Raw genomic sequence first — 23,336 nt, 5'->3', positions numbered from 1 at the left:
CACCTAATTTTTTTTATAGTGTAAGGTAGCAAATGAGCGTGCAGCCACTTGAATTCGCCGAAATAGCGAAGCGACCGCTGCCTATGGACATCGGCAATTGCAGATGCGTTGCCTACATTTAATCAACGAGGGCACATAAATTAGATATTTCCCCATCCTATGCCTCTCCTCCTCCGTCAAATCCACTTTCCCTTCCCATGGATTTCTTATCAGAAAATAAAAACGGGAAATCAGACAAAACGCGGAATTGCTTCCACATCATGCCTATCTTTTGTGTGGTCGTGGTATTTCACCGGTCGAACCAGCCAATTCGTGTACCCAACAAATATTGTTGTTGCGGGATTTCTATGTGTGTATATGTTCAAGGGATAGGAATCATAAATCCTCGACTGTACGTAGTATATAATTTGTAGGTAAATTAATATTAACATCTTAACCTTTGGTCCTTGCCCTACTTATTCGTTATTCAAGGAAAGTAAAGGTCAAGCATACTAGCTTCGTATGATGACACGGCCGATCCCCTTTGATAAAGCACCCTACAAATTGATGTCAGCTCGCTAAAATATGTCACGTAGACGACAATTAGAACAAACAATTTGATATAAAAAACACGTTCTTTTATATATAATATTATCTATTATATTTACGTAGTATGTAATAGGATATAAAAAAGCGACGTTGTGCTCGGAGCGCTGAATATAATGCACATGTCAATCAGTTGGCATGATGTCCATATAGCTTTTCCATTAAGCTTTTTTTATAAGAGAAGGGGACAAACGAGCAGCGGGAACACCAAGGTGTTCATCGACACTGTGGACATCTGCAATACCAGAGGAATTGCATATGCATTACCGGCCTTTGAGATGGTGATACGCTCCCTTCTTGAAGGACCCTAAATCGTAGCGGTTTGGAAATACCGCCGAGGATAGACCATTACACAACGCGGCAGTACGCGGTAGAAAGCTACGCGAAAACCGCACGGTTGTGGATTGCCAGCCATCGAGATGGTGTGGATGGAACTAAGCGGTCTGTCGTGTCGTCCGATGACGGAACTCGGCGACAGGAATTGTTCCAAACAATTCTTCCTAGCTAACAAGCTTAGAGCTGTCTATAGTATTAATACTAGTGTTTTTACAGACAGCCGGAATTCTCGTTTTTTTTTTTAATCTATCATTGCTTATTTTGTGTCTAGTCGTGGACGGTGCATGGGATGTATACGTCCGCGATGAGTACGTAATGTCAGGCAACGCGGCTGTGCTGCGCTGTGCGGTGAGCGCTCACTGCGCGGACCGCGTTGACACCACCGATTGGTTCACAGAAGATGACGTTAACGTTGTCAGATATATAGGTATGTATATGTAATGTATATGTATGTATAATGGTTGCTATAGTATACTACGGCTAAGCGCATTGCTCCACTCCTCGTCCATCCGACACCGCCTCGCGATCGCCACGTTTTTCAATCGCCGCCGCCTCTATAAAGATATAAAACTGCGATACTCGTACGTCATTCGGGTTGATGGTGAGTGGACGCCTCGTGGATGTCTCGTGGACCGCGCGTCGTTCACTCGTGCAAGCGAGAATAACATAACATTTAGCTAACAAATTTATATCATTATTCTACGAGGCGGTGACGAGTGGATGTGGCGGCGATCGGTAGGCGGGGCGGTGCCGATTGGGCGATAAAGGAGTCTATTAGTTAGGAAAATTTTACTATATGTGACATTACCCTTAAAGACTTTATGGCTGTCATTCTACAATATACATATCTACCTTTTCAACTTAATATCAATACGTGCTAAGATATTATTTCCATTTACTAATGTTGCTTAACACATATCCTTTGGGATCTCTAACGCTTTAGATGTGTTCAGTGGCGTTACAGTATTTACACGAAATTAATTTCTTGTTCAAATAATATTGTTCTCAGGGGCAAAGTACCAGAGTCTAGACGACGGGTCGCTCTACATAAGCTCTGTTAGCGCTGACGACCGGTACAATGCTTTCCGCTGCAGGGTGCGCGACCGAATCACCGGCAGTATGCATTTCAGTCAGTACTTTGGTGAGTATATTTTGTAGCGTGAAACAGTCTACTAATTTTAATACACGATTTATCACGAAATAGTTTATTGAACGCTTGCATACTAACTAAATTAAATTAAATTATTGTTTGTAATAACTATTAAATTTAATGAAATTGCTAATTGCATATACATAATTACATGTACTTATTATTATAAATCTTGGTTTGTTCTATCGACAAAACTGTATGTGTGTAAACCATGTTAGCTACCCCACTGAAATTGAAAGATAACCTGTGAAATTCAATCAATCAAGCACGTCTTTAAGCTTCAGTAGAAACTGACATCAAGAAACACGGTCTAACGTAAATGGACAAATCTTGTTTGCGTAGATTTAGTTCACGTAACCAGTAATACATAACAATACGTCCATTCATATCTTTGTATACAAGAACAATTGTCTAAGATCTCTTAACTTTGAATAGATGGTAAATTTAATTGTAAAGAGCATATACAAAAATGTATTTTGTGCAGATGTACGTACTCATATTTGGCTCTCCTTTTAATTTGAACGTCACTAACACCCATTGAGTTATGCTAATCAACATATAGTCTTTTTTCTGGTCAGCACACATTTCTTAAGCTTTGCATATGGATACTCATTTATGCAGCTGACTGTACATTACTATGTATATATTTCGTAGGTCGGATAATAGTGACTGAACCAAAGGGCGAGGTGAGGCCCAGGCTGGTGCTGGAGGCACGCTCCCGGCGCGTGCAGGTGGGGCACGATGTGCGGCTGCCATGCGCCGGACACGCCTGGCCAGTGCCGACTTACAGGTATACTTGACAATAGCATATTTGGCAGAAGCATACTTCTCAGTAAATGCGTATAGGTTACCCGCTTACTTGATCCATTATTTTTTTTAAGTATTAATACGAAAATTACAATTCAAATATGAATGCATTTTACTAGACCTTACTATGGGTTTCCACTGTCTAAATACTTGTATAAAAGCAAATGGTTTTTACCAAGAAACTTATTAGAATTATAAGAATTGCTATTTTCAAAATGAAAGCACCTTTTTCATTTCTTCCTCCCCTGTTTAGACGCTTAAATTATTTTTGTTAATCTTTTTATTGAATAAGGAAAGGTACGCATTTATGATTGGATTCACCGCTCGTTTTAATTAACCGCCTTACCTTTTCACGGTACAGAAGATTAAACGAATTGCTCGTGACCCATTTTTTACTAAGCCAAGCTGCGGGAATTCAGTTTGCTTTTAACTAAAATATCTTACTTAACGTTTAGAATTACTGTTTTTGTGTGTCTGGTTTTAGTTGAGAATTATAACTATAATATTTTTTACTGTAGTTATTTTCAATTCTTGACCTTGAAAATAGTGTATTTTTTTGTGTTTCATTTTTATTTGTCAATGTAATTACAACAAGCTAAAAGAAAACAAGTTGATGATGAATTCTTCGTTTCCAAAATTCTGCGATTTTATTTAGCTAATTTATATCAATTAAATCATGTAGAATTTGTGTGAGGTAAAGTCTAAATATTTTTATAATAAATTCGTTTTTAATTCGATAAATGTCAACAATCCACATTTGAGATATTAATCTGAACGTACGCCGAGATTTATGAGCAATTTCATAATCTCTGAGCGAAATGATTCGTTCCAACTGGCAAGGAGCAATTCCGCAATACCGAGAGTATTGCATTAAAAAAAAAATTAAAAATTGCCAGCCAGTACAAATATGGTACTAATTACTGTTATGAGATATTTGCTCGACAAAAATGACATTCGACCTTCCAAAAAAAAAAAAAAAAGTTTTAATAATAATAATACTAAGTGACATGACACTCTGGTAGCTCAGTTGTCTTACTAGTCTGTGTACCTTTTTTATTCGTTACTTTTACTAAGATCAAAAGTATGCTAATTTAATAGGTCAAAATTGACACTTCTCTTGTTACGGCGACAGGCAGGCGACCGGCCGTAACAAAATAAGCTAAAACTTTAAGGCTTATAAAATGTTGTGCACCGACGCGTGAGTGGGATAAAGCCAGGAAGATGATTTAACCTTGTAAATGCGTTCATATCTTTTTATAGTTAGAACTGCGCAGTTGATAATTTTTTTATTTCGATTACATATTTCTTGTAAAAATAACAATTACACGTCGTTACAACGTTAACTCAGTGAACCATTTTTCTTTTAAAATACTATGGATGTTACAAAAAAACTCGAAGTAAAAACATGGACTTTTCATAATAACTAAATTCCATTCACTTATGTTAAAAATCCATATCGAATTAAATTGGCTCAATTGACTGAACTTTTATTCAACTGACTTTTTATTTCATTTTTTTCTTTCTCTTTGATTAATAAACAAAATATATCCTGTGGCGCAAAAAATGTAGGTATTACGCATTCCTGTAATGTGCATTGCATTTAATTATGTTACGTGTAATATTAACTTAATGTTACTATGAATACATCATGTAATCAGTCAGTTGGTTCTTTATATTCTGAGAGAGAATTTTTTTGAATGTAATGAACGATTTACGTAATACGTTTTCAGTTGGATTTTTTGCAATTAGTTTTGAAAGGGGCTGAAATGCAGCGAGAAATTTGCATTCTAAAGAACTTTCAGAAACCATGGCTAGGAGGGCGTTCACCTCTTTGCATTCCTACGTCACTGTCGACTCACACAAAGACTATGATATCGGCTTAAAAATTAACAATCTTTATTCCTACTCAATACTGTTTAAATAGTTTAACAATCTATAAATTATAACTTTAAACATTCGTGGTTTTTACTATCATAATGTTCTTAAAGGACGGGATTCTTATCACTATTAATTTAGTATTTACCTTCAGTCCGTGACAATGGCGCATGCAAGACCTTACTTCATAGGATCATTTCGATCGAGAGCTCTAACAGCTCAATTTGTAAGAATCCCGTTTCTCATGAACATTATGTTAATTTATAAATTCTAACATTTTCCATTCCTTCTTCTCAATTATAAAAGAAAGAAATCTACGTTTAGAATCTGTGTACCAACATTAAAAATAATTTAGTTTGCAAGAAATAATGTTGTGGCCTTTGTCAATGTTTCAAACATTTTTCATTAAAACCGGCGGTACTTATGTCATTTGTTTTTAATTAGTAAGTCCAAAATAATTTTTAACGTATTAAATATTCGCAGATGGTTTCGTGAACATTATGAACAGTTGATCCCGCTAGAGAAATCATCAGTTTGGCAACGGGCGGTACTCCTAGGAGGCGGCCTACTCAGCATACAGAAGGTTAGAAGAGAGGATGCAGGTAGATTTGTTTGTTACCTCAACAACACAGCTGGTGAAGAAGCATTACGATTTACTCTCATAGTCACAGGTAATAAAAAAAATATTTTTTACTTATTTTCAATATACTTTATGTGCAAACCGCTAAATTTTACATTCATTATTAATAAAGTATACATAATTTTCCCTTATGGAAACACCCTTATAAAATATTTTTCTATGTCTTTTTTTTAGCAAAGATAATGAAAGGGATATCAATATGTTATTTAAACATGTTTTGGTCGTGGAAACTTTCGGTAATCCCATACCATGTTTTCTATAAACTATAAATCTTAGTTTACAAGACGTAGGACCGATACGTATTTGAAGGCATGAATCACAGTCCCTTTGTTACAGAACCAATCTCCGTCCGTATAAAACCCGAAGTGATCCGAACAAAGGCTAACACGAACATAACTTTCGACTGCAAAGTAACAGGGCATCCTATAGAAATAGTTTACTGGTTACACAACTCTAAAGTTGTCAAGTCGTGCGACAGAGTGAAGATATCAGAAGACGGCTATAGGATACATATCAAAAACACACAGGCAAACGATGAGGGCGTTTATCAGTGCTTTGCAAGCAATATGCGGGATCAGGCGTACGGCATATCGGAATACTCAATTGACCGTAAGTTTCTGTACTGAATTTTACACTTTCAGTGCTGCATGTTCACTTTAATACAAAAAAAATCAGTGACATTCAACGTGTTACCAAACATACAGGTTGAAAATTAATTTATCTTTATAGTTTACTTCCATCATGTTGCCGCTGTGGAACTATTGTTAGACTAGATCCGTACAATAGTCATTTTTATAGAAGTTCCGATTTCTATTGCATTGCCGCATTTGCTTTACAATATGGCGGCAAATAAGTGATCGGATTAAAGTTATCACGATCATGAATTGTCAAGCAACAGTGTTCTTTATTGAATAATGGTTGAGAAAACGGTGAAAGTATATTGAAGTTTCAGAGTCGGAGAACCGCATGCGGGGCGTGGGCAACCGATCGCGGCGGACGCCTCACGCACGCAGCGCGCACTCGCATGATACCGCAGACTGGAATTTCACCGGCAACAGAGGTATCTTATATATTTCAACAACTTATTTTTCAACACAAAATTAAAAAAAAAACGAAAACGTAACTAACTGAGCTCCATAACATTGAGGGTAAGAATACAAATCAAATGACTTGACAAAAGAGGTTCAGGCGGTTATAATAAAACTTATTCTTATTTGTAATATAAACACGTTTGACAAAATAGATTTCTTTGTGATATTTATTATTTTTTCTTATAAATATAACAATTTTCAATGTTCCCCATTGTAGACTATTCCTATTATAAAACTTATTTTACTGTAGTTATATAAGTAACCGTTAATTCCATAATGTAAAGAGTAGCTACATATAGTTGTGATCCCCCGCAAGCTATTAGAGGTAGCTCGTTCAACTCAAACAAAAAGCTCCAGTGACGCAGACTCGCTCGCCGGGGGCGCATCGACTTTCCTCTACTTAATACTAAACCTGTAAATTCTTAAATTAAGATCATATCTCGTTGACCATAAAGTCCATTTTACTCGGGGCCCCGATGAAATATGCCGCTTTGTCCCATTATTATAACGTCCCTCGTATTTGGTGCGTTTGTTTTGTACTCGGCTTAATAAGAGAAGCCGATGGAAAGTACATGATCGTTGCAGCTAGCTGCACAATACGAATTTTATCTCTATACTGCTATATTATCTGAATACTTACAAACTATACATATAGGTATCGTACAACATTGATTCATATCACATGTAATGGTGGTCCAGACGTGGACGATTATTTCTTATCTATGTTGACAAAACGTAATGTAAGCGAAATTGTAATTGAGTCGAAAACTTGGCAAAGTAAGTGACACACTTGTTAAATTATAGCTCTTTTGACAGTTTGCAGTCATCGTCTCCATGACCTTGTCCCATTTACGTAGGGTCGGTGCACCAGATTTCCGTCCTCCAAATCAATCTGTCTGCCGTCATCTCCATTGTCACCCCCTTCTTGATCATGTCACCTTTAACGCAATCCATCCATCTCTTCCTAGTCCTACCTCTACCGGTGTACCTCCACACACATACTTACTGTTACTTATTCGATCGAAATTAGGAAGCGAATTTAATTCTTCGCCTGACAAGTTAAGAAGTGATTGCCTCAACAAGTTTTTCTTATCTTTCATAATTACCTATCGATAATTATCATACAGTAGTCCCTCCTGAATACTAACTTGAAATGCTAACAAATAGTAACATTCATCATCATCAGCCCACCATTTATCCCCACTGAGAGGCTCGGAGCCTACCCTAAGTTAGTGGTTACAAGGACGGTCAGCCACGCTGTCCCAGTACGGGGTTGGGTAGCTAGTAAAATTAAAAACTTGAAAATATTTGCAATATTCGTGAACTCGTACATATTAAATAATTTATAAAATATTCAATGATACTACGATACATTTCAAAGGGAAAATAACATTTCATGTAGATATAAATAACAAAAGAACAATGTTGTCTAAACTGAAAGAGGCTGTGTAGAGGAATGGCTGGCAGCGAATTATTCATTTGTTCCTATTTTTTCATTTTTTTTTTTTGTAAAGATCCTGTCTGTAGCGACATTTCATGCCGCGGGACACACTTTGTGGATCCGATATCGTTATGTTGCTTTCAACAGCAAAAATAGTAGTATTTAAATTTTATAAAATTAATATAACAAAAACACTTCGCTTTTGTATGTACTTATGTACTTAGTAAGATTTTTCCCATCTGTGGGTAATATTTTCCGCGTGTATATAATGGACATGGACTTAACGGAAGGGACAGTATTATGCCCTCCTGATGCCAAAACGGCTTCACCAATTTAGAAGAGAGAGCCGTCATCCTATTTGTTGTCTTTTCCAATGTACCATTGGAAACAGTCGTGCGGGATTATTAAATAATTAATGTTTAAAATTTAGAGTCGGAACAAATTATCACATTTAATCCGAAAGACGAAACTGGGAATTTTGATTTAAAACTATGTATTATAGTATCAACATTTTAAAAGATTTGTAAAAAAAACATTCCTTCTCAGAATCCAAACCGGAGCTGGTGTATTGGTTTTCGGAGCAGACGCTGCAGCCCGGGCCAAGTGTGTCTCTGAAGTGTGTCGCCATGGGACATCCTCCCCCACAGTTCTCCTGGACTCTCGATGGATTTCCTATTCCAACTAACTCAAGGTAAGACTCCCTAGAGAAAATACAAAGGTTATCTTTGTTAATACATCGTTTTTGTTTATATTTATATGAATGTTTTTATCGTGGTGTTGTGTAGGGCAACATAAAATAAACTCCAATCGACTTTTTAACCAATCTCCGCTAGATGGCGTTAAAACACCAATGCTTAAATCAAGTTTTTACTTTTAATATAAGTAGTAAATGTCATTAAATTTGTATTAAACATTACAATTAATATATTTATTTTTCCCAACAGATTCGTTGTTGGTCAACACGTGACGTTACAAGACGATGTGGTCAGCCATCTTAACATCAGTCGTGTGACGGAACAAGATGGCGGAGAATACGCCTGTGTTGCCAGTAACACAGCCGGCAAAACCAGTCACGCGGCCAGAGTAAATGTTTATGGCTTGCCTTACATTCGGGAAATGCCCAAAGTGACTGCAGTAGCTGGAAGTGATTTGAATATAAAATGCCCTGTCGCTGGTTATCCTATAGAATCAATCACGTGGGAAAGAGGTTAGTAATTTTGTATCTCTAACCATACGATACCTCAGCCTTCGCACTTGTATTAGTGTATATTTTAAAAACCTACCTCGCCTAAACTTTGTTTTATAAATTACCATTTTAATTCTTACCGCCAAAAAGTATTTGAAAAAAGTAAAATTTAAAGTAGAAAATTGGGGAAACCTTCTTAATTAAGTAAAGGAAAGGTGTTTAGCTTAGGTAAGCGAACCTTCCCTTTCCCTATGTATATTTGCAAGGTAAGTATTTTCAGTGATTTATCTCCCCCAGTGTTTGCTGAGGTGCAAATTATTGTTTGTGCTGTACTTCACTCTGATAAAATATTAAAGATTTTCGCTGCGAGATAAAATAGTTCAGATAATTTGAACCGTTTATTTGATATATATTTCAATTAATTATTACTTTCTTACATATTGTTTAAAAGGTTAAATTTAATAGAGAGTAATATCTACTATCCATCCATCCATTCAGCCTCGTAACGCCCACTGCTGGGCATAGGGTCTCCCCCAACGATCGCCACGATGATCGGTCATGTTCAACCCGCATCCAGGATATTCCCGCAACCTTGACCAGATTATCGGTCATATTATGTTATAGCATAATCATACTAGATATATCACAAGCTGACAAGAAAAATACCATACCTTTCATATATTTAACATTTTATATGTCATCTTCTTGCATAATTTGATGAAGCTCCCATTTCTGACAAGATTATGATTAAATCGTAGAATTATAGAATTTTTTAAAGAAAACTATAAAATTAATCCAATTTACGGGCTTAAACGTTAAAAGTTTATGGTTTCAATTAGTTTGTAGCACAACTCGTACATAAAACGAGAGTTTTATATCTCAAGATATAAATTCCTATTGCGTAAAGTGTCTACAACTTAAAATTCAATTTGTATGGGGAAAATAATATTTGGTGTCTTCGCTTCACAAAAAAATATTGTTTGATTATCTATTTCTTATAATTTACAAAGTTAATAAAGAAATGACAAAGCTTATGATTATTGACTACCTAATATAGCAAACCATAATGTTATAATATATAATATAATATAATATAATATAATATAATATAATATAATATAATATAATATAATATAATATAATATAATATAATATAATATAATATAACGTAATATGTAATAGTTGACATTATGTTTTTTTTAAATTATATTTACTATCTGTAACCGCAACTTCGTCCGCGTGAAATAGTATTCTTGGGTAGCATTTTGTTTGGTAAATGTTGCATCAGCCAGAATAGCTCTGTTATCCTCTTTTCACAAATTTATAAAACATTCACCTTACCATACCTTACATATTTCCATACATTTTTTCCATCCCTATTTTAATCTCACTTCTCACTCATAGGCTACTTTTTAATGCGAAAAAGGGTTGTACCTTTTTTCGCAATAAAAAGTTGCATATGTACTTTCTTCGAACCCAGACTATCTATGTACCACTTTTAAATCATTTCAGTAGTTTTAGCGTGAAAGCGCGACAGACAGACAGAAAGAATTACTTTTGCATTTACAATTATAATACAAATACACTTATATCATTATTAGCATTATGTCAATCTTACCGTAGTGTCTATATAGGATTTATTTTAAATAAAAGTTACACCTTTAGTAAAATAAAAACTAATAAAAGAAGGGAGAAATAAAAATATTTAATAATAATTAATAAGCAAATATTGATATATCGCACAAGTGCAAAATACATTTTATTATTTAACTTACATTAAGTAAAATGAAGTCTGCTAATGATATTTTAGTCATTTATTTTAATGAATATGAAACACGTAAAATGACGAAACTTGTACCTGCTTATTACCCAAGAGAAATTTGTAATTAAAACTTTGAACAAACTGTTATCACATATTCAGCAGACGAGCAACTCCATAAAAATAATTTCTGTCGAAAACATTTCTTTAAATATTATTAAAGAGGCGTACCTTGCAGGCAGCGAGAGATTAACTTTTTAATTAGAGGTCCCACAAAAAATCTGACTGAAAATCGTATTTAACTGGCTGTAGCGTTTAAACTCGTACAGTGATAAACAAGGTTAAGGTTTTTATCAAAAACATTTTTAAGTTTTATTTTTCAACTTTTTAAATATATAAGTATCACGTACCTAACCTATAGCATAATCATTTTTAACAGATGGACAAACATTACCACTCAATCGACGGCAGAAAGTGTTTCCCAACGGCACACTGGTCGTGGAGCAGACTCAGCGGGGAGAGGACGCCGGCACTTACACCTGCCAAGCTTCCAACAGACAACGACATGCCGCTAGAAGAGACGTTGAAGTACAAATACTTGGTGAGTTAGCCCTTGTACACAGAAACACTGTTACATATAAAATACTTGTACACTTGTATAATTGTACACTTTAACACTTGAACACAAAAATAATCTACACCCAAGGATTTTATGAAATGGTTTCATAATTTTTAACATGACATCAAGTATACACTATTAATTACTATTTCTGTATGTTTATCATAATTATGAATTTCTCAAAGTATGTTTTTAAAAAGTAAAGTTTAATAAAACAATATAACCTTGATTTTCTTTTAAGTAAATAAGCCAACATAAATTCTCGTATCTAACAGGGGTGGACTAGACGTAATTCAATTTAGAGCATTTCCTGTGGCATCCCCGGGTCTTATAGCGTCCCGTGTTTCTCGGTTAATAGAGTAATAAAACTTACGTATAAATCTAGATTGAAGCTCAAAGTGTTTTTGACGGTTATAAAAAATACGTTATTAAAACCAATATAGCGCCAGAGAGTGTGTTTTACCTAATGCTCGTTATAATTAATTTATGTTCTACAACGATGTTGCATAATGTTCAAAAATATCTTTATCTTTTATGATTTTTATTTAAAAGAAAGAAATAAAGGATTTCTTAAGAAGGTTTTCTTTTAGTAGGTACTTCTATTAAAATTATTTAAATGTGTAGACTTGAGAACATTCTGCATGTTAAAAAAATAGTAAATAAACTTTTTTACGGTGGGGTTACTGCCGGAACACATGTATAAAAACATTCATTTCATTGTCTATGTAATGAATTATATTGTCCTTCATATATCGCAATAGTTTAAAAATTAAGTTGTCATTCTTTGCCGTAATGTTTCATGACGACGAAAATTGTTGAATTCTCTTCGACTTTATGGTCCTTCCAATCGTATATTTCTTTATTTCCAGTACAGCCAAAGATCTTACCGATACAGCCGTTAACAAATCTACTTCGGGAAGGCATGAGGGCGGCGATTTCCTGTCAGATTTTAGAGGGAGATCTTCCGATCGCGTTCCGATGGGAGAAGAACGGACAACCGGTGACATCGTCTCCGTACGCACCGAGCGGCATAATCACTCGCAGGATGGATGAATACAGCGCTTCGCTCGTTATCGAACATATTACATCCTTACATAGCGGAAATTACACCTGCATAGCTTCCAATATCGCCGGATCTGAACGATTTACAGTGCCTCTCACTGTTAATGGTAATGATTTTGTGACTTCTACATGTACTGTTATTATATATCCTAAACATAAGCACACAAACATTTATCATTATTTTTTAAATAACTAGCAGTTGCCCGCAATGGAATAAAAAAAATATAGTAATAAATGTCCTATGTCATCCGGAGATAGTGTAGCTTGATAACAGTGAAAGAATTATTCAAATCGGTTCAGTAATTTCGGAGCTAATTCAATGAAAACAGACAAACAAATATTTCTTCTTTATAATATAATAATAGTATAGACTTATAATGTAATGAAATTAAATGTTCTTGTCGTAATGTAGACAGTATAGAGAAATTTAAAACATAGCGTTTGACTGTAATAGTTTAATTATATAGATTTGCGAAAAATTGTAACAAAATAGAAATAAGCAATTTTGATATACCTTAAAATGAGAAAGAAAACTACCAAAATGAAATTATTATTTTCAAATTTGAGATACCTTGTTAGTTAATACAGATAACAGATTCAAGTTAGTTTATACATTGTGTGTTGGTTACATTAATCGTGTGAACAGTGCCGCCGAGATGGCGACTGGAGCCAAACGACATTGCGGTAGCTGCCGGCCAGGACGTCACGCTGCAATGCCAAGCTGACGGCTATCCCAAGCCAAATATTACATGGAAGAAAGCAGTAGGTACGTGGGAAAAGAATATCTAATATCGTTGTCAGCCATAGTAATTAGGTTAGAATCCTAAGTTAGGGGAGTGTGATCCTTTGTGAACACAGGACCAGGATATATTTTAGCTCGGTCATAATAGTCGGCGAAATACTAAAGAACCATTATAATAATATTAAAATGACTGTAGTGTTTGAATTCGTACAGTTAAGTATCAATTTTATTTACGCTTGAAGGTAACACGCCAGGGGAGTATAAAGATTTCCTATTCGAGGGCAGCTCCAGAGTGCTCGAGAACGGCTCGCTGATATTCGAGCGTGTCGCCAAAGATAGCGAGGGCCACTACCTTTGTGAAGCGAGGAATGACATCGGTGCAGGACTTAGCAAGTTGATATTTCTAAAAGTTAACGGTAAGATTAAGTTCTAAAACAGTTTCAATTTCAATTTATAATTTAGTGGTAGATTTAATTTTTAAATTAGAAAGAGTAGGCAAAGCGAGTCTATCAAAACGGGGGGTTATGGAATTCATCATAGCTTTATCTACGAGTATGCAGCAAACTTTCCCGACCTTTTATTGGAACTCGAATGAAAATTCTTTTCTGTCATTACTGCTTTACAAAGCGCCCTAGTTATTTGCGGGAAAGTGATAAAAGCATAGTTTAGAAATTTTAATCATAAGTGTAGATTTTATTTTAACGTTTTAGTCAGAAAAAAGTTTGTTGACTAAAAATATATAAAAGGCTCGAGAGTCATTTCATATAGTTTATAATTTACATCTATAGAACTAAACGGAGTTTGATTTTACCAATAAATATTGTTGAAAACATTTTGATTGATACTAACAATTTATTAATATAAAGAGGTCAGCTATCGTCTAAATAGATTTAATAGAATAGAAGATGGTAAATAATTTCAGCTTCTATTGACATAATTTCAAAGCAATAAAGGTGTATACTTCGCAGCTGTGCCATTCCATTTATTTCTATTGAATTCCTCTTCGCTTTCCTGTAGTTCGCCAAATTGCTGAGTTATCGTTGTATTGAACGCACAAAGCATTAGAGAAAGTCAATTTTACGACCACTCTACAATCCCTTTTGTTGGCTCGGGTACCTACTTAACATCCCTCGATAATTTATTAACCTTATCATTCTATAGGGTATTCACATATTATTTCATCTATATAAATCTTCATTATTTCTTTCATTCTTCTTATAATGCTAATATAATATCTTATAATTTATGGTATTTATCTTATATTTTATATAAAAGGATTATTCAAATTCAAATAAAGATGGGGATCATCAGGGGATGCGTAGTAGGTACGAATTTTGAATAGTAACAGTATATAATTAACTAACTGCTAACTGCTAATCTCAGAGATGTTTCACAGACGCTAAGGAAGATCCTTAATGTAGATTAAATATGAAATATCTACACTAAGCGCCCTACTTAAGTATCAAACGACTTTGAACGTGACAGTAAGCTATAAATAGAACTTAATTGTTCATAAGGGACAAGTTTTAAGTTGTTTGCAAATGTGCTCGGCTGACTGGCTGTACGGGAAACGTCGGAAGTCGCACGTCACAGCGGAAACTTGTAGCTGCCTCGTAATATGCCGCCATTGTGTTGTGACTGATCGATTTTGTGTTTACTAATAATGTTCTTTCAATGACAACTAGCGAGAAGTGTGCAAAGACGTATTAAAATAGGCGTAAATTGGGGAAAAAATATAAAAAACTACCGTATCACGAATATTTGTGGCAATCGCTATCGTATCCGCGACAAAATTTCATTTCAAATTTGTTTAGCGTATCAGTATCGGCCGTAAAGTACACCATAAATGACATAATAATATTGAAATACTCGTAATTGTCGATGATGATACGAATGCGATTGTCACAAAGTAATGCCAGGTTTACACGAGAGCAACACAACGGGATAGAACAGTAGTCAGTACTGTTATTGTTTGAGTACACACGCCGAGACAGAATACTACTCTTTTGATAATCACTATTCTGTCTTTTTGAGAAACATAATATAAAGCTTGTAATATATTTTAGCGCCGGCGCGGTTCCCAATGAAGAGTAAAACAGTACAGGTGACGGCAGGCGAGGCGGCTCACCTACAATGTGCTGCATCGGGGGACTCCCCGCTAGAAGTTAGCTGGAGGAGTCCACATCATCATACTATAGCGCATCATCTTGATCAAAGGTAATGTGATTAAAATTCCAGTAGAAACCATTTAATAAATAGTTTTTAGCGACCACAATTATAGATCCCTGGTGAACACTACATAACTGTCTTGTAAACTGAGCAAAGCGGTTAAAGACAATTTATTTACAGTAAAATTAATTAAATGACTAAAGCAACAAGTGTAACTTTCAACTCTATTTTCAGATACACAATACGTGAACAAGTTCTTGATGACGGACTTGTTTCAGAGCTGAGTATCCTACAGACATACCGACAGGATACCGGGGCGCTCACTTGCAGAGCGTCCAATGCGTACGGACAAGACGAAATGCTCATACACCTAGTTGTGCAAGAGGTAATGGAACAGTGCAAAAACAAAGGAAATCACTTGTCACTTCCAACTAAAGAACATCTTAATCTCAACCTATCGCACTAACTCATCAAGGGGTCCTCCTTGTCACTCACTCCTCACTAAACGGCTCCCTAAAGGTCCAATTAAAGACAAATCTTCTCATATTTTAGTACCAGTACGCATGCTTCAGGTAGAACGCTGAAATTTATATGAACATATTTTTATTATTAGGTTCCAGAAATGCCAAAAAACATAAGAATAATAGATCAACAATCGAGATCCATACAAATATCGTGGACACAACCGTACGCTGGAAACAGTCCAATTATTAATTACATTGTACAATATAAGGAAGCTCCAGGTAATCGTTTAAAATGATTACAGATAATAATCGCATAAGTTAGCTTATTCGCAGACAAATAATACCAATTAATCAGAGTATAACTGCTATTAATACTTTAAAAGAATCATCATAGCTTTTTACGTGCTTTATTAGCTCTAATATCATTCTATTTCAATTTATTTTCCATTATTGTGGATTTACAAAGAGGGAATCTACGTTAATCATCTTTAAAAGTATTATTGTAATGTATTGAAAAGACTGAGATATTAATACAATTGTTTCGACAGTGAAATTCACAGTAATATTGTGTTGTAATATGTGCTTGCTTTTAGAACCGTGGCCAACAACACCTCAAAAAGTCATAGTACCGGGTAGCGTAACATCAGCTAGTGTACAAAACTTACAACCGGCGACGTCTTATCATCTCCGTATCATTGCTGAGAATAGACTTGGTCAGAGCGAGCCCAGCCAACTTGTACAAGTCACTACTACAGAAGAAGGTAACAAAAATTATGACTTATATTCTAGTCGTGAAATTATTATACGTCACTTCTGAGGGTTCCGAGTCTACTGTTTATGAAATAATTTTTAGAAACCCAATTTTTATACGAAAAAAATCAATATTTAAGGGAAGTTTGTACCTGCAACAGCGTAAAGTTAGTTGACCGTCAAAAATAAAAAGCAAGCAATGTCTTAGTGACTATTTCAATTCAAACGAGTACACATTTTGTGACATATTTTGATAACAATCTTTGTAAATTATTCTATTGCTATATTTAAATATTTTCTTCCGTTTTCAGTTCCGAGTGGCCCACCATTGGACGTTAGAGTCGAGCCCAAAAGTTCAACGGAGCTAATTGTCAGTTGGGATCCGCCTCAGAAGGATTTATGGAATGGCAATATTCTCGGTTACTACGTTGGATTTCAAGAAGTTAGCAAAATTTTTCATCGTAACCATTTGCAGATATTGAAATCCTGCGTTTTTCATTTTCACCATTTCCATCGATTACGTTTCTTAGATCTTTTAAAGTCAAATCAAATGCATTAAACATGTTGATTAATGAGCTGGGCATAAGCAAAAATGGATCGAGATTGATTATTGGGTCTAACATTTCAACTCTTTCAGCTAAACAACAACAGCTCGGTACTAATAGCGAGTGGTCCAGGCGGAGCTTCGTACACAGTACGCACGGTGGAAGGCACGGGGTCAGCGCGGGCTCGTACCACGCTTTCCGCGCTGCAGAAGCACACGGCATACGCGGTGGTGGTGCAGGCTTACAACAGCCGTGGCGCTGGGCCTGCCTCGCCGCCAACGACTGCCACCACTATGGAAGACGGTAATACTGGCGAATATAATAGTAAATGACGATAATCCATTTTCCTATCATATTTAGATAAAACAGTGCTACAAAAAAGTTTTTTTCTATGATAGTGCCAAGTCTTCCGCCCGGATCCTTGCAGTGCGCCGCCCTAAGCTCGCAGTCAGTGCGCGTCACGTGGGAGCCGCCGCCCGTCAGAGGGCGCAACGGAGTATTACAAGGATACAGGGTCACCTACGCACCCGTCACCGATTGGTATGGTAAGTAACACCTTATAGGTGACTTTTATTGTGGAATTAGTGTGATAAATCAACACCAAGGGACTACCTAAATACCATTTAAGGTCACCAGTAAATGTGTAATCTTAATTTGTGATTATTATAATTGATCGATATACAGGTATAGAAGAGGCAGTTACAAAACAAATATCAGCATTGCACACCACGTTATCAGGACTACGAAGGTACACAAACTATTCTGTCACTGTTTGTGCCTTCACCGCTGCCGGTGACGGAGTGAGAGCTGCGCCCGTCTACTGCCAGACAGAAGAAGATGGTAATATTTATAAGTATAAATCAACTAATTAATTAATAACCCATTTAAGACTCAAGATTGAAAGGTACAAAAAGGATATGCGTTAAAAAACGGTGAATTCAAATATAACGGATAATCCATATGTATAGAAGAGAGCCACACTATCCGATTCGCAGTAAGGAAAAGTGCAGGAACATAGCGAAATTATTTATAAATTTATTCTTTCCAGTACCTTCTGCTCCAGCTGATATTAAAGCAGTTGTTTCATCACGAAACAAGATTCTTGTATCATGGCTTCCACCGACATCGCCTAATGGTGTTCTCGTTGGATATACGTTGTACATGAGCGTCATAGAAGATGGACGAGAAGTAAGTAAAAACGAATTTGTAGTAATCAAAGCGTATAATGTATATCATTTAGAAAAAAATCAATGTATTTATCTTATTAGGAAGGAACACATAAACGAATGCTGTCTCCGAGTACATTATCACATGAAACCGCAAGATCACCGCCGAGAGGGACTCATCAATTCTGGGTATCTGCCTCTACAAGACTTGGGGAAGGTGAAGCGACTCGAGTTGTTACTGTTTTGCCTTCAGACTCAGGTATTTGACATGTAGAACTTATTTGCAAGGTTTTTTAGTCGCTTTGATGCTTTTATCAGTAATTTAAATTGTATTAAATATTCCAACAGTGCCAGCGAGAATAACGTCCTTCAGTCGTAGTATAGTTACTCCATGGAAGGAAAATATTTCATTGTCGTGTAACAAAGTTGGTATCCCAACTCCATCTACCACTTGGAGTATGAACGGTGCTGTACTGGAATCTACTTTGAGGAAAAACGTTACCAACGACGGAACTTTAATTATCAGGTAAATCTTGGTTATTGCATCTTACAGTCGCAAATTTGTTTTTAAAGTCAAAGTTAATACTTTTTAATTAACATCACAATTTAATCTTGAAAATAACAAAAAAACTTAACATTATGCGCTTGACAATTAAAAAGAAGAATTAAGGATACGTATCTATGGATCTCTGTTTGTATTGACGTGATGGATCACAATTATGGATACTGTAATTAATGTGGCCGATTTCGAAGTGATAACATTTGTAAGTCGGGTTTAATGTTTTTATTTTAATAAATTACTATTTCATATTACCAGTATGACACAATACGCGGACAGTGGCAACTACACGTGCGCAGTGGAGAACCCCCACGGACGGGACGAGGTGACGTACAGCGTGGAAGTAAAGGTGCCTCCCCAACCTCCGGTGCTAGCCGTTGTCGACTCTTATGCGGACTCCTTGCACCTACAGTGGAGTGACCAGGGGGATGGTGGCAGCCCTATTTTAGGTCAGTATTAAAATGATAACTTCTATCCACAACAAATAGGCATATATGTAAAGAATTTCGAGAAACATTAAAAGAAAACGGATAAGTGGTCAAACAAATGACAAAGTCACAAAGCACTTTTCATTAGCGTCCATCGTACATTATCAAAGTGAGCAAGAACAGACATACTGATCTTTAACATGCATACATAACAATTTTTTAGTGAAATCGTCCTTCACAAATAAAAAGGTTGCTGCCGCACTAAAATTCGTTTAATGGTTACTTCAACCATCGCCAGTGTAGCTATCTTTTGACACAGGCTACGTGATCAACTACAAGCGTGAACACGGCGACTGGGAAGAGCTGCAGGTGGAGGCGGGCACGTCTGAGCACGTGCTGCCCAACTTGTGGTGTGGCACACGCTATCAGCTATATATCACCGCCTTCAACCGCATAGGCACCGGCCTGCCCTGTGACATCGTACATGCCTACACTAAGGGCACTGGTTAGTTTTATTATGTCGAGTTACCGGTGCTTTATAGTGTTTTGCATATTAACCATTTTTACGACATTGTCTTAGCAAGTAACTAATATTAATTTGCCTTCAAAGTCGGGATAATGCAATGCTTCAAGACTTTTAGTATTTATGGTAATACAAAAACAGTTTGTCGAACTATTTCTTTTTCAGACGTCAAAATTAAATCAAAATAAAATTTCTGTTTGCAGTGCCTGTGAAACCAAAGCACTCACAGATGATAACGCTCAATACAACAACGGTAACGGTTTGGTTGGACTCTTGGGGAGACGGCGGCTGTGGAATATTGTATTTTGTTATTGAATATAGAGAAATAAGTCAAACACCGGTAAGAACTAATGTATTTCCTATAATAATAATTATCTAGCAAGTTACAGATCGGTAGAAAATGTGGTAACTTACCATTCAGGTAGACGAAACTCTTCGACCATTAAATTATTAGTATTTGTAAAAGTATGTCTTTAAAAAGAATATTGGAACTTAAATGTATTTCAAGCAATAATGGCGACTTAGCTAGTACATATATGTCGGGAATTGAGATAAATATTATTTTAAGAAGGGCAATGTTTATTGATGAAGATGCCATAGTGGTGTGGTATGTCAGAACGACGGCTTTAAATCCATGATCTCCTATTTTTATTAATTATATTAATTTGTCTTAGTGGCGGCTGGTGTCAAACAGCGTGCAAGCAACAGAGCGCGTGTTCAGCGTGACTGGCCTGGCGCCCGCCACGCACTACCAGCTACGCATCACAGCCCACAACAACGCCGGACACGCCCTCGCACTCTACAACTTCACCACGCACTCCCTCACCGGCAGTCAGTCTTTATTCTTTATTTAAACTTCACCACGCATTCCTTCATCGGCAGTTTTATTTACAACGTGTAATCTAATAGTTTTTTCTACTATTACAACTCGACAACGTATGCTTTTTTATGGAATGGACCAAACGAACGGCAGATCGCCTAAAGTTAGTTGATTCGATTCCCATGCTCGCATTTGCTTGGGGTTTACAAATATTTTTGTCAAATAGCCTACAAGGCATTATAGATAGTTTTGTGGGAGAGCGATTTCGCTGTGTATCCTAACGTGTATTTGTGGCATGCATGTGGCACAGTGGTGGAGGGCGAGGTGTCACCGGCGGTGCCCGCGGCAGGCGCGCGATCTCTAGGAAGCGCTCGCGTGCTGCTGCCGGCTGCGCTCTCGCTGCTCGTGCTCGCCGCGCTCATCGCTATCGTGTTGCTTGTGCGACGGAACAGTAAGCTATACTTCACTGCGGTACTATACAACTAGCAACAAATTGGCAACTGTCGGCGACAGCTTGCAAGTCTCAAACATGACATTTTCAACATGCCTCATTCATCATTGCGATTACGACTATACCTTCCAGAGTGAATAGGGTAAACTAATCAAGACTAGTATTAGTATGGTAGTAAACTACTAGACTATACTTTCTGATCAATTGGTGGTTCAGCATTGATTTATTTCTTCACTATATAGCAAAAAAATTGAAAGAGAATTTCAACAACATATGTTTTAGAATAAGCAACGTTGATAAATTATTTCTATAAACAGAAGCGGGCACAACAGAGACCGCTGCACCGGAGGCGGGCGTAGGAGAGTCTCCGTCGGTGGCGCAGCTGCAGAATAAGGTGAACCGCGACCAGCAGTACTTAGCAGCGCGCGCGCAGCACCCCGCCCCACCGCACCACTATAAGCACGCCTCTAATGGTATGTACTATTAACCTGGATACTCTTTATATTGGATCAGAAGGACCTATCTTAAGATGCCTAATATTAAGATTATATACATCCCATTATGTGATCGGGTACGACACAAGCTTGGAGCCCAGTTGGAATAGTTACAAGTTATGTGTATTAGTAAATCATTTATTAGTAAAACTATGTTAGCTTTTTCAGTCATTGTTATTTTCTAGGGAAAAACTGAACACCAGATTGCTAGACTTAACAACACAACTTTTATTGTACAGAATACATCGAGGACATTTGCCCATACGCAACGTTCCAGCTGACGAAGCCAGCGTACAGCGAGAGCAGCTACAGCGGCAATGTGTACAGCGGCCCTTACCACTCCGTGCGCGGCTCCTTCGTCTACCACGACCTCAAGCAAAACGATAAGTACAAGGTGTGTACATATTGCAAAGAGCTTTTGAAAGCAAACCTACAATGAGATAGTGCCTCCTCGGTCAGCCAATTTATTTATACGAATAACTCTAATATTTTTCTACTAAGAACTCCAGTACAAGCGTATCTGTAAAAGAAAAAATCAAATATCAAATTTCAGGGCAAAGAACCGGAGTATACTAAAGTTAGAAGAAAAGGCGCGAGACTCCGAGACCCGCATTCGGAGAGCCAAGGTACGGTCCGCCTCACACATAGTTTGCATAATATTACGGAGCGTATCTATAAGTAGTTAGCCTAACATTTGTTTAGTTAGCTAGATTGCACTTTCTATTGATTAAGTTTACTTTTAACCCGTTTAAGTTTTAAGTACAGATTCGAATTTGACATAATGATCGCCTTTTATGCAACCTGATGGGAGCGTAACTGGTGTTGTAATTTATAAAGGTAAGCATGCACACAGTGTATCGTATTATTCGATGTTGACTTCGATCTTTCGTTCGATTGCTTCCTCTCCTAGCGAATCGATTCCATCGTCACATCATTCGATTAAATAGAACGACGAATGACCACTTTCTATTTATCATAGCTTATACTTTGCCAATCATGACTTGTTTTTACCCGCTATTCTAGTATTCACACATCGCAAACTCATAAACAATACCACTGTCTTTTCAACCATGACATCGTATAACCATTCGTGTGTCATTTGCTTCCTGCTGATCGAATATTTCACGAAAACTTACTTCTTAAATCGATTCTTTAATTGATTTCTAATTGATACACAGAAGTACTCGTATTTAACAACCGATATTACTTTCTAAATACGATTTTTTAATATGTCTACTTGATATAATGTTGAGACAAGTAAAATTGCGATTTGTTATTGTCGTACGAAGGTTTTCGTGTGGATATAATCAGCTTCACCATGCGCGGTGTCAATGCGCCGAGTTTAGATGCTGGCTTATGTTGCAGAGTCGGACAACTTGGGCTCCACGGACTCGGAGGTGAAGAAGATATTAACGCTGCACCTGCCCATTACAGAGTACGAGGACGACGCCAGCGACGACGCTAGCGCCCCCCACTCCGACAGCGAACCTGCCGCCAGGATACGACCCGCGCACCCAACTACCTGTAAATCACATAATATTCATAATATATTTAACAATAGAATACAGTAGTTTTCGTTTAAAGAATGGGGGAGGCACTCAATCATCTCATTTAAATATTTTCAGTAAAATCCTTGTCTCTCAATCAAACTTTAGGGCACGTTCAAACCAATAG

General features: G+C 36.7%; 1 protein-coding gene across 1 annotated transcript in view; it reads left to right on the top strand.

Annotated features, from left to right (window-relative positions):
• Positions 1–23,336, top strand: part of LOC106716508 (Down syndrome cell adhesion molecule-like protein Dscam2) — a 127,864-nt gene that overhangs the window by 103,082 nt on the left and 1,446 nt on the right. The window contains exons 4-35 of the mRNA XM_045681642.1: positions 1,193–1,348; positions 1,931–2,062; positions 2,726–2,861; positions 5,237–5,424; positions 5,730–6,002; positions 6,346–6,453; positions 8,472–8,616; positions 8,870–9,132; positions 11,310–11,471; positions 12,359–12,658; positions 13,198–13,317; positions 13,536–13,709; positions 15,360–15,510; positions 15,697–15,847; positions 16,076–16,205; positions 16,520–16,687; positions 16,988–17,118; positions 17,314–17,524; positions 17,620–17,766; positions 17,906–18,061; positions 18,270–18,409; positions 18,490–18,646; positions 18,736–18,913; positions 19,205–19,395; positions 19,694–19,879; positions 20,101–20,237; positions 20,572–20,728; positions 21,028–21,168; positions 21,486–21,641; positions 21,902–22,056; positions 22,216–22,288; positions 23,028–23,186. Coding sequence (XP_045537598.1) covers positions 1,193–1,348; positions 1,931–2,062; positions 2,726–2,861; positions 5,237–5,424; positions 5,730–6,002; positions 6,346–6,453; positions 8,472–8,616; positions 8,870–9,132; positions 11,310–11,471; positions 12,359–12,658; positions 13,198–13,317; positions 13,536–13,709; positions 15,360–15,510; positions 15,697–15,847; positions 16,076–16,205; positions 16,520–16,687; positions 16,988–17,118; positions 17,314–17,524; positions 17,620–17,766; positions 17,906–18,061; positions 18,270–18,409; positions 18,490–18,646; positions 18,736–18,913; positions 19,205–19,395; positions 19,694–19,879; positions 20,101–20,237; positions 20,572–20,728; positions 21,028–21,168; positions 21,486–21,641; positions 21,902–22,056; positions 22,216–22,288; positions 23,028–23,186 — 5,232 coding nt within the window. The remainder of the gene's footprint in view (positions 1–1,192; positions 1,349–1,930; positions 2,063–2,725; positions 2,862–5,236; positions 5,425–5,729; positions 6,003–6,345; positions 6,454–8,471; positions 8,617–8,869; positions 9,133–11,309; positions 11,472–12,358; positions 12,659–13,197; positions 13,318–13,535; positions 13,710–15,359; positions 15,511–15,696; positions 15,848–16,075; positions 16,206–16,519; positions 16,688–16,987; positions 17,119–17,313; positions 17,525–17,619; positions 17,767–17,905; positions 18,062–18,269; positions 18,410–18,489; positions 18,647–18,735; positions 18,914–19,204; positions 19,396–19,693; positions 19,880–20,100; positions 20,238–20,571; positions 20,729–21,027; positions 21,169–21,485; positions 21,642–21,901; positions 22,057–22,215; positions 22,289–23,027; positions 23,187–23,336) is intronic.

Source organism: Papilio machaon, chromosome 16, assembly GCF_912999745.1.
Source record: "Papilio machaon chromosome 16, ilPapMach1.1, whole genome shotgun sequence".
Classification (NCBI taxonomy): Eukaryota; Metazoa; Arthropoda; class Insecta; order Lepidoptera; family Papilionidae; genus Papilio; species Papilio machaon.
The sequence above is the reverse complement of the archived record's forward strand: the minus strand, read 5'-3'. Positions and strand labels throughout refer to the sequence as shown.